At 37.5% G+C, this 12,930-nt stretch overlaps 1 protein-coding gene and 1 long non-coding RNA gene across 6 annotated transcripts in view; one reads left to right on the plus strand and one right to left on the minus strand.

Annotated features, from left to right (window-relative positions):
- LOC309663862 overlaps nt 1-7,489 on the plus strand; it is a 113,562-nt gene extending 106,073 nt beyond the window's left edge. Inside the window, exon 3 of the long non-coding RNA XR_014265504.1 lies at nt 1,229-7,489. This is a non-coding gene — a long non-coding RNA (uncharacterized lncRNA). The remainder of the gene's footprint in view (nt 1-1,228) is intronic.
- Nucleotides 1-12,930, minus strand: part of UNC13B (unc-13 homolog B) — a 243,211-nt gene that overhangs the window by 144,783 nt on the left and 85,498 nt on the right. For all 5 annotated transcript variants that reach the window (XM_082468359.1, XM_082468356.1, XM_082468357.1 and 2 more), the window contains exon 7: nt 7,504-7,561. In XM_082468359.1, coding sequence (XP_082324485.1) covers nt 7,504-7,561 — 58 coding nt within the window. The remainder of the gene's footprint in view (nt 1-7,503; nt 7,562-12,930) is intronic.

Genomic DNA, 12,930 nt, shown 5'->3' on the forward strand with positions numbered 1-12,930 from the left:
GATTCTGATAATGGTATTTTAGTTATATAGACTGTTCTATCTCTTAAGAGACACATGCTGATGTGTCATAAAGTCTGAAGCTTATATTCAAATGATTCAGAAAATACACATGTGTATTTTTACATATGTATATAGGGGGACAGAAATGGGAAAGAGTGGTAGGGAGGAAGAGAAGCAAATGTGGCAAGATGTTAATTACTGAATCTAGTAAAGGGTAAATGCCACTTTCCTTTTTAAACTTACAGTTTAAAATTTTTCAAAAAAAAATATATTAGAGAGTGTCTCCCCACAACTACGGTGCCTGCCGGCAGCTGGTGGGGGTCTCTGACCCCCAAGGAGACAGGAGGAACCCCAGAGTGAGCCAGTAGGACGTAGGGGGACCAAGGGGAGAGGAGAAGTGGAGGCCAGACAAGATGGGTGCCCCTGAGGCCAGGGAGATCAGGAGAGGCAGGTGGGAGGGAGTCTGGCCCACTCAGGCCACGGAGCCTGCTGAGTTCCCAAGCTGCTTCCCCCCAAGCCCCGTGCAGGCCGCGTGGGTCCTGGGGGCGCAGGAAGGAGGCCAAGGGGAGAATAGGAGAGGTAAGCGGGAGGGGCCATCCCGGAGGCGCGGAAGAGGAGAGGAGAGTGACTGCCCCACCCACTCAGGCCCATGGAGCCTACTGAGCTCCCAGGGCGATCCCCTGCCCTCCAAGCCCCCTCCAGGCTGTGTGGGTCTTTCTGGGCATAGGAGGGAGGCCGGGGAGATCAGGAGAGGCAGGCGGGAGGGGCCCTCCCAGACCCCAGACGGGAGTGGTGAGAGAGGAGGGCATTTGCCCCGCCCACTCGAGCCCAGGAAGCCTGCTGGGCTCCCAGGTGAGGTCCCCTGCCCTCTGAGAGCAGGGGTGGGGGGCACACCTGGGCCCCTACTGTTCCTTGAGCCTAAGCCCCACCCCACACAGCCCCCAGGGCCTTTTCCAACCCTGTGAGTCCTGAGCATTGGCCCCACCCACCACCCAAACCTCACCCTTGCCTAGGCCCCGCCCTCCACAGCCAAGGCCTTCCCCCACAACCCTTTTTTTTTTTTTTTTCTTTCCCTCCTCCTCTTTTTTACTATTGTGGTACTGATGTACCTTCCGGTTGTTGATTCATCTATATTTTTATTTTTACATTCTTTCTAACATATCTGTTAGTTTCCTAGTCTAATTTTATTTTTTACTTTGTTATTGTTCTCTTTTTTTTTTTTTGCCAGCTCAGGGTCAGGCAGAAGTTCCTGCAGTGGGAGCTCCAAGTCCGAACCACTGGACTAACAGAGAACCTCAGACCACAGGGAATATTCATTGGAGTGAGGTCTCACAGAGTTCCTCATCTCAGCACAAAGACCCAGCTCTACCCAACAGCCTACAAACTCCAGTGTTGGAAGCCTCAGGCCAAACAACCAGTAAAACAGGAACACAATCCAGCTCATAAAAAAAAAAAAAAAAAAATGAGACAGCAAAAAAATGTCACAGATGAAGGAGCAAGGTAAAAACCTACAAGACCAAATAAATGAAGAGGAAATAGGCAATCTACCTGAAAAAGAATTCAGAGTAATGATAGTAAAGATGATCCAGAATCTCGGAAAAAGAATGGAAGCATGGATTCAGAAAATACAAGAAATGTTTAACAAAGATCTAGAAGAACTAAAGAACAAACAAACAGAGATGAACAACACAATACCTGAAATGAAAAATACCCTAGAAGGAATCAATAACAGAATAATGGAGGCAGAAGAACAAATATGTGAGCTGGAAGACAAAACAGTGGAAATAACTGCCAAGGAGCAGAATAGAGAAAAAAGAATGAAAAGAATTGAAGACAATCTCAGAGACCTCTGGGACAACACTAAATGCACCAACATTCGAATTATAGGGGTCCCAGAAGAAGAAGAGAAAAAGAAAGGGTCGGAGAAAATATTTGAAGACATTATAGTGGAAAACTTCCCTAACGTGGGAAAGGAAATAGTCACCCAAGTCCGGGAAGGACAGAGAGTCCCATACAGGATAAACCCTAGGAAAAACACACCAAGACACATACTAATCAAACTAACAAAAATTAAATTCAAAGAAAAAATATTAAAAGCAGCAAGGGAAAAACAAAAAATAACATACAAAGGAATCCCCATAAGGTTATCAGCTGATTTTTCAGTGGAAACTCTGCAGGCCAGAAGGGAGTGGCAGGATATATTTAAAGTGATGAAAGAGAATAACCTACAACCAAGATTACTCTACCCAGCAAGGATCTCATTCAGATTCGATGGAGAAGTCAAAAGCTTTTCACACAAACAAAAGCTAAGAGAATTCAGCACCACCAAACCAGCTTTAAAACAAATGCTAAAGAAACTTCTCTAAGCAGGAAACACAAGAGAAGAAAAAGACCTACAAAAACAAACCTAAAACAATTAAAAAAGTGGTAATAGGAATATACATATCAATAATAACCTTGAATGTAAATGGATTAAATGCCCCAACCAAAAGACACAGACTGGCTGAATGGATACAAAAACAAGACCCATATATATGCTGTCTACAAGAGACCCACTTCAGACCTAGGAAAACATATAGACTGAAAGTGACGGGATGGAAAAAGACACTCCATGCAAATGGAAATCAAAAAATGCTGGAGTAGCAATTCTCGTATCAGATAAAATAGACTTTAAAATAAAGACTGTTACAAGAGATAAGGAGGGACACTACATAATGATTAAAGGATCAATCCAAGAAGAAGATATAACAATTATAAATGTTTATGCACCCAACATAGGAGCACCTCAATACATAAGGTAAATGCTAACAACCATGAAAGGAGAAATCGACAGTAACACAATAACAGTAGGGGACTTTAACACCCCACTTACACCAATGGACAGATCATCCAAACAGAAAATATATAAGGAAAAACAGGCTTTAAATGACACAACAGACCAGACAGATCTAATTGATATTTATAGAACATTCCACCCAAAAGTGTCAGAATACACTTTCTTCTCAACTGCACATGGAACATTCCCCAGGACAGATCACATCTTGGGTCACAAATCAACCCTTGGAAAATTTAAGAAAATTGAAATCGTATCAAGCATCTTTTCTGACCACAACGCTATGAGACTGGAAATCAATTACAGGAAAAAAACTGCAAAAAACACAAATACATGGAGGTTAAACAGTGCACTACTAAATAACCAAGAGATCACTGAAGAAATCAAAGAAATAAAAAAAATACATAGAAACAAATGACAACGAAAACACAATGACTCAAAACCTATGAGACCAAGCAAAAGCAGTTCTAAGAGGGAAGTTTATAGCAATTCAATCTCACCTCAAGAAACAAGAAAAATCTCAAACAATCTAAACCTACACTTAAAACAACTAGAGAAAGAAGAACAAAGAAAACCCAAAGTCAGTAGAAGGAAAGAAATCATAAAGATCAGAGCAGAAATAAATGAAATAGAAACGAAGAAAACAATAGCAAAGATCAATAAAACTAAAACCTGGTTCTTTGAGAAGATAAACAAAATTGATAAACACTGAGCCAGACTCACCAAGAAAAAAAAGGAGAGGACGCAAATCAATAAAATTAGAAATGAAAGAGGAGAAATCACAACTGACACTGCAGAAATACAAAGGATTATAAAAGACTACTACAAACAACTGTATGCCAATAAAATGGACAACCATGAAGAAATGGACAAATTCTTGGAAAGGTACAATTTTCCAAGACTGAACCAGGAAGAATTAGAAAATATAAACAGACCTATCACAAGCAATGAAACTGAAACTGTAATTAAAAATCTTCCAACAAACAAAAGTCCAGGACCAGATGGCTTCACAGGTGAATTCTATCAAACATTTAGAGACGAGCTAACACCGATACTTCTCAAACTCTTCCAAAAAACTGCAGAGGGAGAAACACTCCCAAATTCACTCTATGAAGCCACCATCATCCTGATACCAAAACCAGAAAAAAGGTATCACAAAAAAAGAAAATTATAGACCAATATCACTGATGAACATAGATGTAAACATCCTGAACAAAATACTAGCAAACAGAATCGAACAGCACGTTAAAAGGATCATACACCATGATCAAGTGGGATTTATCCCAGGGATGCAAGGGTTCTTCGATATATGCAAATCAATCAATGTGCTACACCACATTAACAAATTAAGGAATAAAAACCATACGATCACCTCAATAGATGCAGAAAACGCTTTTGACAAAATTCAATACCTATTTATGATAAAAACTCTCCAGAAAATGGGCATAGAGGGAACCTACCTCAACATAACAAAGGCCAAATATGACAAACCCACAGCAAGCATCATATTCAATGGTGAAAAGCTGAAAGCATTTCCACTAGGATCAGGAACAAGACAAGGATGTCCACTCTCACCACTCTTATTCAACATAGTTTTGGAAGTCCTAGCCACAGCAATCAGAGAAGAAAAAGAAATAAAAGGAATACAAATTGGAAAAGAAGAAGTAAAACTGTCACTATTTGCTGATGACATGATACTATACATAGAAAATCCTAAAGATGCCACCAGAAAACTACTAGAACTAATCAGTGGATTTGGTAAGGTTGCAGGATACAAAATTAATGCACAGAAATCTCTGGCATTCCTATACACCAACAACGAAAAATCAGAAAGAGAAATTAAGGAAACACTCCCATTTACCACTGCAACAAAAAGAATAAAATACCTAGGAATAAACCTGCCTAAGGAGGCAAAAGACTTGTACTCAGAAAACTATAAAACACTGATGAAAGAGATCAAAGATGACATAAACAGGTGGAGAAATAGACCATGTCTTTGATTGGAAGAATCAATATTGTGAAAATGACTACACTATCCAAAGCAATCTACAGATTCAATGCAATCCCTATCCAACTACCAATGGCATTCTTCACAGAATTAGAACAAAAAAATCTTACAGTTCGTATGGAAACATGAAAGACCCCAAATAGCCAAAGCAATCTTGAGAAAGAAAAACGGAGTTGGAGGAATCAGGCTCCCCAACTTCAAACTATACCAAAAAGCTACAGTAATCAAGACAGTATGGTACTGGCACAAAAACAGAAATATAGATCAATGGAACAGGATAGAAAGCCCAGAGATAAACCCACACACATAATGGGCACCCAATTTACAACAAAGGAGGCAAGAACATACAATGGAGAAAAGACAGCCTCTTCAATAACTGGTGCTGGGAAAACTGGACAGCTACATGTAAAAGAATGAAATTAGAACACTACCTAACACCATACACAAAAATAAACTCCAAATGGATTAAAGACTTAAATGTAAGACCAGACAGTATAAAACTTTTAGAGGAAAACATAGGAAAAACACTCTTTGACATAAACCACAGCAAGATCTTTTTTGAATAATGGTTCTGATGAACCTAGGGGCAGGACAGGAATAAAGACGCAGCCATAGAGAACGGACTTGAGGACACGGTGGGGAAGGAGAAGCTGGGACTAAGTGAGAGAGTAGCATTGACATATATACACTACCAAATGTAAAACAGATAACTAGTGGGAAGCAGCTGCATTGCACAGGGAGATCAGCTCGGTGCTTTGTGACCACCTAGAGGGGTGGGATGGGGAGGGTGGGAGGGAGACGCAAGAGGGAGGGGATATGGGGACATGTGTATGCATATGGCTGATTCACTTTGTTGTGCAACAGAAGCTAACACGGTATTGTGAAGCAATTATAGTCCAATAAAGATCTATTAAAAAAAATGGTAAAAAAAAATACATATATATATTAGGGAGTAGTCAAAAGACAGGAACAGTCTATGCATATAAAAACAAATTAGCTGGTAAACATATAAAAAATGTAAGAGAATTAATAAAGTTGCTGATTATTATAGCCTCTTATTTCCTCCTGCCCTCTAGGCATTTGCTCTTTAATCACGTGAACTGCATTTCATCAAATGGACCCAGGAAGGAATGGCAAGAGAAATCTCAATCGTTCTATTTCAGGTCTCATTAGCAGTCCTGGAAAAAGATTTAAAAGATTAAAAACTCAAAATTAGCTCATTGCAATGAGTTTTGGAAATGACCTATAGACTTTAATTCACAACTTGGTCTTCAATTCAGATTCTTGTGGTCTCCCATGACCCTAAATATTTGATAAATCCTAGTTTCTAAATGGCAAAAACAAAAGTAATAAGTCATATGAAAAATAGGTTTTCTTTAAATAAAGAAAAAGTGTTGACCTCTGCCAGTGGTCTTACTTTTATCAGGAAAGTAAGTAGCCAATAGAATGGAAGGCATCCAATGGATTTATAAACCATGAATGGAGGTTTTCCTTTTCAGAAACAATATGAAGGAAATAGTATAACATAGTGGTTCAATGCATGGGCTACAGAGTCAGATTGTCTATATCTGAATATTTACTTCACCACTTACTACCTATGTGATCTGTGGCAAATAACTCAATCTCAGTTCCCTCATCTTAAAAATGAGGAAAACAGTAAAATCTATGTCTTAGGGTTGTTGTGAAGATTAAATAAGTTAGTATATTTTAGCTCTTACAGCAGCATCTGGCATACGATAAAACCTCAAAATACGTTAGCTGCTGTGGTTCTTATTATTACTAGTATTACTACAATAACTACTACCACTATCACCACCACTATCAACCTGCAGTTACTAAAAGTTTGGCATTGATTCAGAAACACTATAGCAAAACAAAAGAAACACAACATATGCACACCCACCCCCACAGGTTGAAAAAGTGAAAGAGAACTGATTTCAAGTCAGTCCTTCGGTATCTCTTCAAGCTGTTCTGAGAGAAGCTGAGAAGATACCAATATACCAACAATGCACGGCTCATTTCAAAAAGGAATTTGTATGGTCTGGATAAGTTAATCTCAGAAGAAATGACAAGTTCTCTCACTCAGTTAATCGTTTATCAAACTTTACTGAGGCTTACTATACTATGTATCAGGTATTGAGCCAGATACTAGGAATACAAATGGAAGACTCTATACCTTTAAAAATTTTGCTTTCTTGTCAAAGAAATATACATAGATTATAATATATGATAGGTTATATGATGGATGTATGTACAGGATACTATGGAAGCAGAGGAAAGATCTAAGCTAGACTGTGGAGAAGGAGGAAACAGCATGAAGATTTCCCAGAGGGGGTAACATTTAAACTGAGTCTTAAAGGATAATAACAGATAAATGGGGACAGAATGGGAGAAATCATTCCTCCAGGGGTAAAAGCGGGCAAATGGAGAAAAAAAGAGTACCATTGCCCTACCTACAGCCACACAAAACCAAAAGATCTCTTCTTAAAGCTAAAGGACAGATAGCCATTGGCAGCGTGGGCCTGAATAAGGTATATTTCTGGAATATCTCCTGTTTATACATACCACATCTCCAACCTCCCCAACTCAAAATAAGCCACATTTGGAGAACTAACAGAAAGTTGTGATTAAGAAGAGATTCAAAGACAAGTTTCTCACTTACAACACTGGGCGGCAGCAGTAGGCAATGGTTTCCTCTGGCTTTCTTCTTGACTAGAATACTAGAGGCAGAAAGGAGAAAAAAAAAAACCAAACATGGTAAGAGGCCCAAGTAAAGAAGAAGGAGAAAAACAAAACAAAACAACAACAAAAAAACTATAGCTACCTATAAAAAGGTTTAGCATTTGACTGGAGTCAAATTTCTTATCAAACAGAAACAGATCGTCCTGCTGATTTCCCTGTGTGATCCTGACATACAGGCCAGACTATCAGATGTGGCATTGGCCCAATGTAACAGGCTAGAGCAGGATAGCAGGAAGGCTGTTCTGACCAAGGGCACCTGGGCACCATTCCAGCTCTACCAGGCAGCTGTAGAAGGCTTAGCCTTAGAAGCTCAGAGGACTTAGAAAACTCAAATAATATATAGATTTCCCCATTTGGGTGATGGAACTGAAAACCTCTCTGAGACTTGAGTTTTCTCCATCTTTAAAAAGATGAGGCTTCCTCCCTCACAAGGTCACGTGGGAAGTGAAATTACTTACGTAAGCATGTAATACAACATCTGGTATTTACTAGTGTCCCCTTCCCAGTTATACTCTAACCTCCCCAACACAACCCACCACTATCACCACCAAAAAACAGAGTACTGAAGCCATGAAAAGAAAGTTCAATAAAAGGGAGCCAAATTAAGTTCAAGTCTTGAAGATGGACAAGATTTGGAAAGGCAAAACAAAAAGAAAAAGGTATAAACAAATTAACACAGGTACACAGAGTCTGGAAGAAAAAATGGTTTGGTTCAGAGCCCATTGGAGGATTGGGAAAACATAACTTGGTCTAGCAACTTGCAAATATAAGTTGCAAATATGAGTTTTCATCCTGACTCTGCCATTTATTAATAAACTGTAAGATTCTGGGCAAGACAGAGCTTCTCTAACACTGAAGGAGTCATTCATTCAACAGATATTTCTTGAGTGCCTATTATGTGCAAGGCCTTGTTCCAGGCACTGGGGGAATAGAGTTTGTAATCATGGTAAAGAGTTTAGATTTTACTGTAGTCTATTGAGAAGGTATGTAAAGTTTTAAACACCAGAGGGATATGACTTCATTATACTTTAAAAATCACTCTGGCTTCTGTGTGAGAAGAACTGTAGGCAACCAGAGGGGAAATAAGACTAATTATTGCAATTGTCCAGATGAAAGTTGATGGTGGTTTACACATGAGTGTTAGTGGTGAAGGGCATTTCAAGTGGTTGGATACAAAATACAAAACACTTTTTGTATATAAATATACTTTTATATATAAAGTACTTTACAAGAAACAAACTACAATACAAATATCAGAGGTAGACAGTGCTATTACTATTTCCTTTAGGGGAAGGATCAGAAGTCAAGCACAGTTTAAACAATATAAGAGTATTAGTAAAACTGTCAATCATAAAAAAGTTCAAAACTTCTTAAAGGCTAAACAACCCACTCCAAAGTAACAAAGGGACTTGGTTATAATAACTATTATAAATAATGGTGATTTTTATAGGCAGTACACAGGCACAACAGTGACGAAATCATAAAACTTTAAGCATTAAACTAGAAGAATTCAGACTTAATAGATGAGAGTAGATATTTCCAGCAGACATATTTAATGAATCTCTTTCAGGTCCAAAGCAGAAAGCTGAAGACCAGCTAGAGCCTAATTAATAATATTAAGAGAGCTAAGGAAAAAAATCCATAATACCTATGTACAAGAAAATAAAAGTAGTACAAGTAAGGAAAATTATAGGCCAATCTCATTTATGAATACAGATGCAAAAATCCTAGATTACCAAACCAAATCATATGACATTTATTTATGATAAATAAGTCTTTATATTTCTGTGTGAATATGTACGCATATGTATGAATGCTGGCATATAAATTTTCATGTATCATGACCAGAAGGACTTTAAATGAAAGGACAGTTCAATATCTGAAAATCTATTCATGCAATTCACCACACAAACAGACTAAAGGAGAAAAACTATGTGATCGAACAATGCAGAAAAGATCTTGATAAAATCCCTTACTTTTTCATGACAAAATATCTTAGAAAATCAGAAAGAAAATGGAATTTCCTTAATCTGATAAAGCGTACCTATCAAAATCTACAGCAAATATCATACTTCAAGATTTATGAAGCATTCCCCTTATAGTCAGGAAAAAGACAAGGCTTCCCCACTTTCACCATTAAAAATTACACAGGATGTTTTACACAATGAATTTTTAAAAATAAGGGGTCACCAAAAACAAGGAAAGTCTGAGAAAATATTACAGCCAAGAGAAGCCTAAGGAGATATTACAACTAAATGTAACCCAGTGTCCTTTATGGGGTAATGGAACCAAAAAAACGCATGAAATAAAAACTAAGGAAATTTGAAAAAAAACTAAGGATTTTTATTTAATAAAACAAAATAAATAGAAATATAAAATATTAACCTTTAGTTAATAATAATATATCAATATTGGCTCATTAATTGTAATAAATGTACCATACTAATGTAAAATGTTAATAATAAGGAAAACTAGAGGGAGGGGGCGGGTAAGATGTGATATGGAAGCCCTCTCTACAAACTGCTTAATATTTAAGTCTGTTAATAAAAACATATGTAAAAATTTCACTTAAAATATAAGACATAAGTATTGAAAAGAGATAAAAACTTATTATTCAAAGATGCAAAAACTAAAAAACCCAAAGGAATCTCTAAACTAGTAGAATTAATAAGAGTTGGTGAATAAGATCAATACTAAAAAAAAAAAAATTGAGCAGCATTGCCTTATATAGAGAGCAATGACCTATTAGAAAGTGTAATTTTTAAAAATACCATTCACAATGATTAGGAATAAACCTAACAAAAGAAGTGTAAAAACTGCATGGAGAAAATAGGTTTTCCTCCTATAAGACTTCTCAACTTTTGATGCTTAACTATATTTATTACGTTTCCTGCTTATTGTCTGTCTCCTCTTATTTGATCCAAGAGGACGTTGATCTTTGTTTTAACTTCTGATGTATACCAAGCACCTACGACAGGGCCTGGTACATAGTGCTCAATAAGTTATCTGGTGAATAAATGACTAAATGAATGTCACCAATAAACGGACAAATGCAAATTTAAATGATAAAGCTCTAAACTCATTAGATTAGCACAAATTTTAAATCTGGCAATAACAAGTATCAGTAAGGATACAGAGCAGCAGAAAAACTGGAATATAAATTGGTATAATTATTTTAGAGAACAACTTAGCAACATCTAGTAACGTTACACAGAGCACATTCCACAACAAAGCAATTCTATTTCCAGATATATAGCCAGAGAATCTCCCATACATAAGCAGAGAGAAACAGGGTCAGAGATGTTCACTGAAGCATGCATTTATAATAGTGAAAACCTAATTTTCCATGAGTAGGAAAAGTAATAAATAGTGATACATTTCCACTCTGTCAAGTGGTAGATCCCTAGGCCAGTCTTGACCCAAGAGGCTGCTGTGGATGGGAACTGTTGCACACCATCAGAAAAAAAAAGATAAGATTCTACATTGTGTTTTTAAAATGGTTTTGCAGCGAGTATGACCATATTTTGATAATCACTGAATCTTGGAGATAAGTGTACAGGTTTCATTTTACTAGTCCTTCAACTTTTATATTTGTTTAAAATTTTTTCATGATAAAAATAGAAAAAAGAAAGGAAGACGCTCCCATTAACCAAAGATGAGACAAGTTTAGCATCAAAAAGAATAAAGATTGCAATGGATTGAAACACAAATATATCAAAATTCATAAATTGATAATAATATGCCACTAAAAAAAAGAAAACAACTCACTGGTCACCTTGAGAAGCTGCTTATGCAACAGCTCATTATTTTGAAAATTGCTAAAGAGAATGTTTTTCTTGCACGGACTTTATTTCAAGTGAACCAAATAGCTAATGAGGCAGACAAATCATAGATAATAAATGTTGAAGAGATGATATAATTAGAAAATCATCATTGTGCAACCCTAATAAAATAATGATTATTATTTGCTGCTAAAACCATTAGGTAAAAGGCTGGTAGGATCACTTTAAAATGGATGAAATAGGCTGACACCAAGTTGAGTCCACTGTGTATTTTTAACATCACTAAAAGTGAGGCAAGACATAATCTGCCTACAAAAAAAAAATAAAAAGATATGTTGTGAAGTCCTAATCCCCAGTACCTATGAATGTGACCTTATCTGGAAATAGAGTCTCTACAGATGTAATCGAGTTAATCCAATGACTGGTGCCCCCACAAAAATCAATGGAAATTTGAACACAGACACAAAAAGAGATGAGAATGTATCGTGAGGATAGGCAGACACAACCCAGGAAGGCATGTGATAGTGGAGACAGAGACTGAAATAATGTGTCTATAAGCCAAGGAACAGCAAAGACTGCTAGGAAGCACCAGAAAGTAGAAGAAAGGCATGGGACAGCTTCTTCCTCAAAACCTCCAGAAGGAACTGATCCCGCCAACACCTGATGTCAGAATTTTAGCCACCAGAACTGTGAGAGAATAAATTTCTGTTGCTGCAAGCCACCAGTATGTGGTACTTTGTTTTGGCAGCCCTGAGAAACTAACACACTCATCAAATCACTGCATTTTGGCTTCCCGTACTAACCTGTGGCTATTGATCATTAATTGACAAATCCAATGGCTCCACTTCATCACTCATCTTCTTTGCTCTCGGTAATATTTCACACTGTCAAGAATTTCTGCCTCAAAACTTTTTTTTCCCTTTGTTCCATAAACTTTTTTCTGGTTCTCCTACTCTCTCTTTCAGGCAGCTCTTCCTCAGTCTCTTTTGTTTCTCAGGATTCTACCTTTGATGTTTCCCAAGGTTTTGTCCCTGTTCTTCAATACTCTTTCTACATACTTTACCTGAGTGAGCTCTTCTATTCCTATGACTTCAATTGCTATAAATATGTTGATAAATCCAAACTCTATGCCCGACCTCATCATACCCTGAGCTTCAGATTCTCTCATGACGTTGCTTACCAGACGTTTCCGAACAGGTTGCCTACCAGACAAATTTTCTAATAGCCCAACATGCCCTAAAATAAGAAAACTTATCTTTTCCCTCCACCACCACCAACAAAAACATTCCCCATTCTTGCTGGCCCAGGGTGAGCTGATTGTGTTCTATTCTGTGCACAAAACTCATCTCTGGAAATAAGTTAGGACAGCGGGACTAAGCAATGCAATAGTCTAAACATTCCTAAAAAGAGCACACAATAAGGATACATATCCAAAAATCTGGGAATAAGCAGAAAAAAAAGGCTTCTGCTCATCTGTGTAACAAGAGGACAGATTCCCTAGTATAAGCTTGCTCCCCAACAGTCTAGAGCCAGACTAGTGCCAATTCAGCCACTTCTGGGGGACA

The sequence above is a fragment of the Balaenoptera physalus genome (assembly GCF_965194825.1).
Source record: "Balaenoptera physalus genome assembly, chromosome: 7".
Lineage (NCBI taxonomy): Eukaryota > Metazoa > Chordata > Mammalia > Artiodactyla > Balaenopteridae > Balaenoptera > Balaenoptera physalus.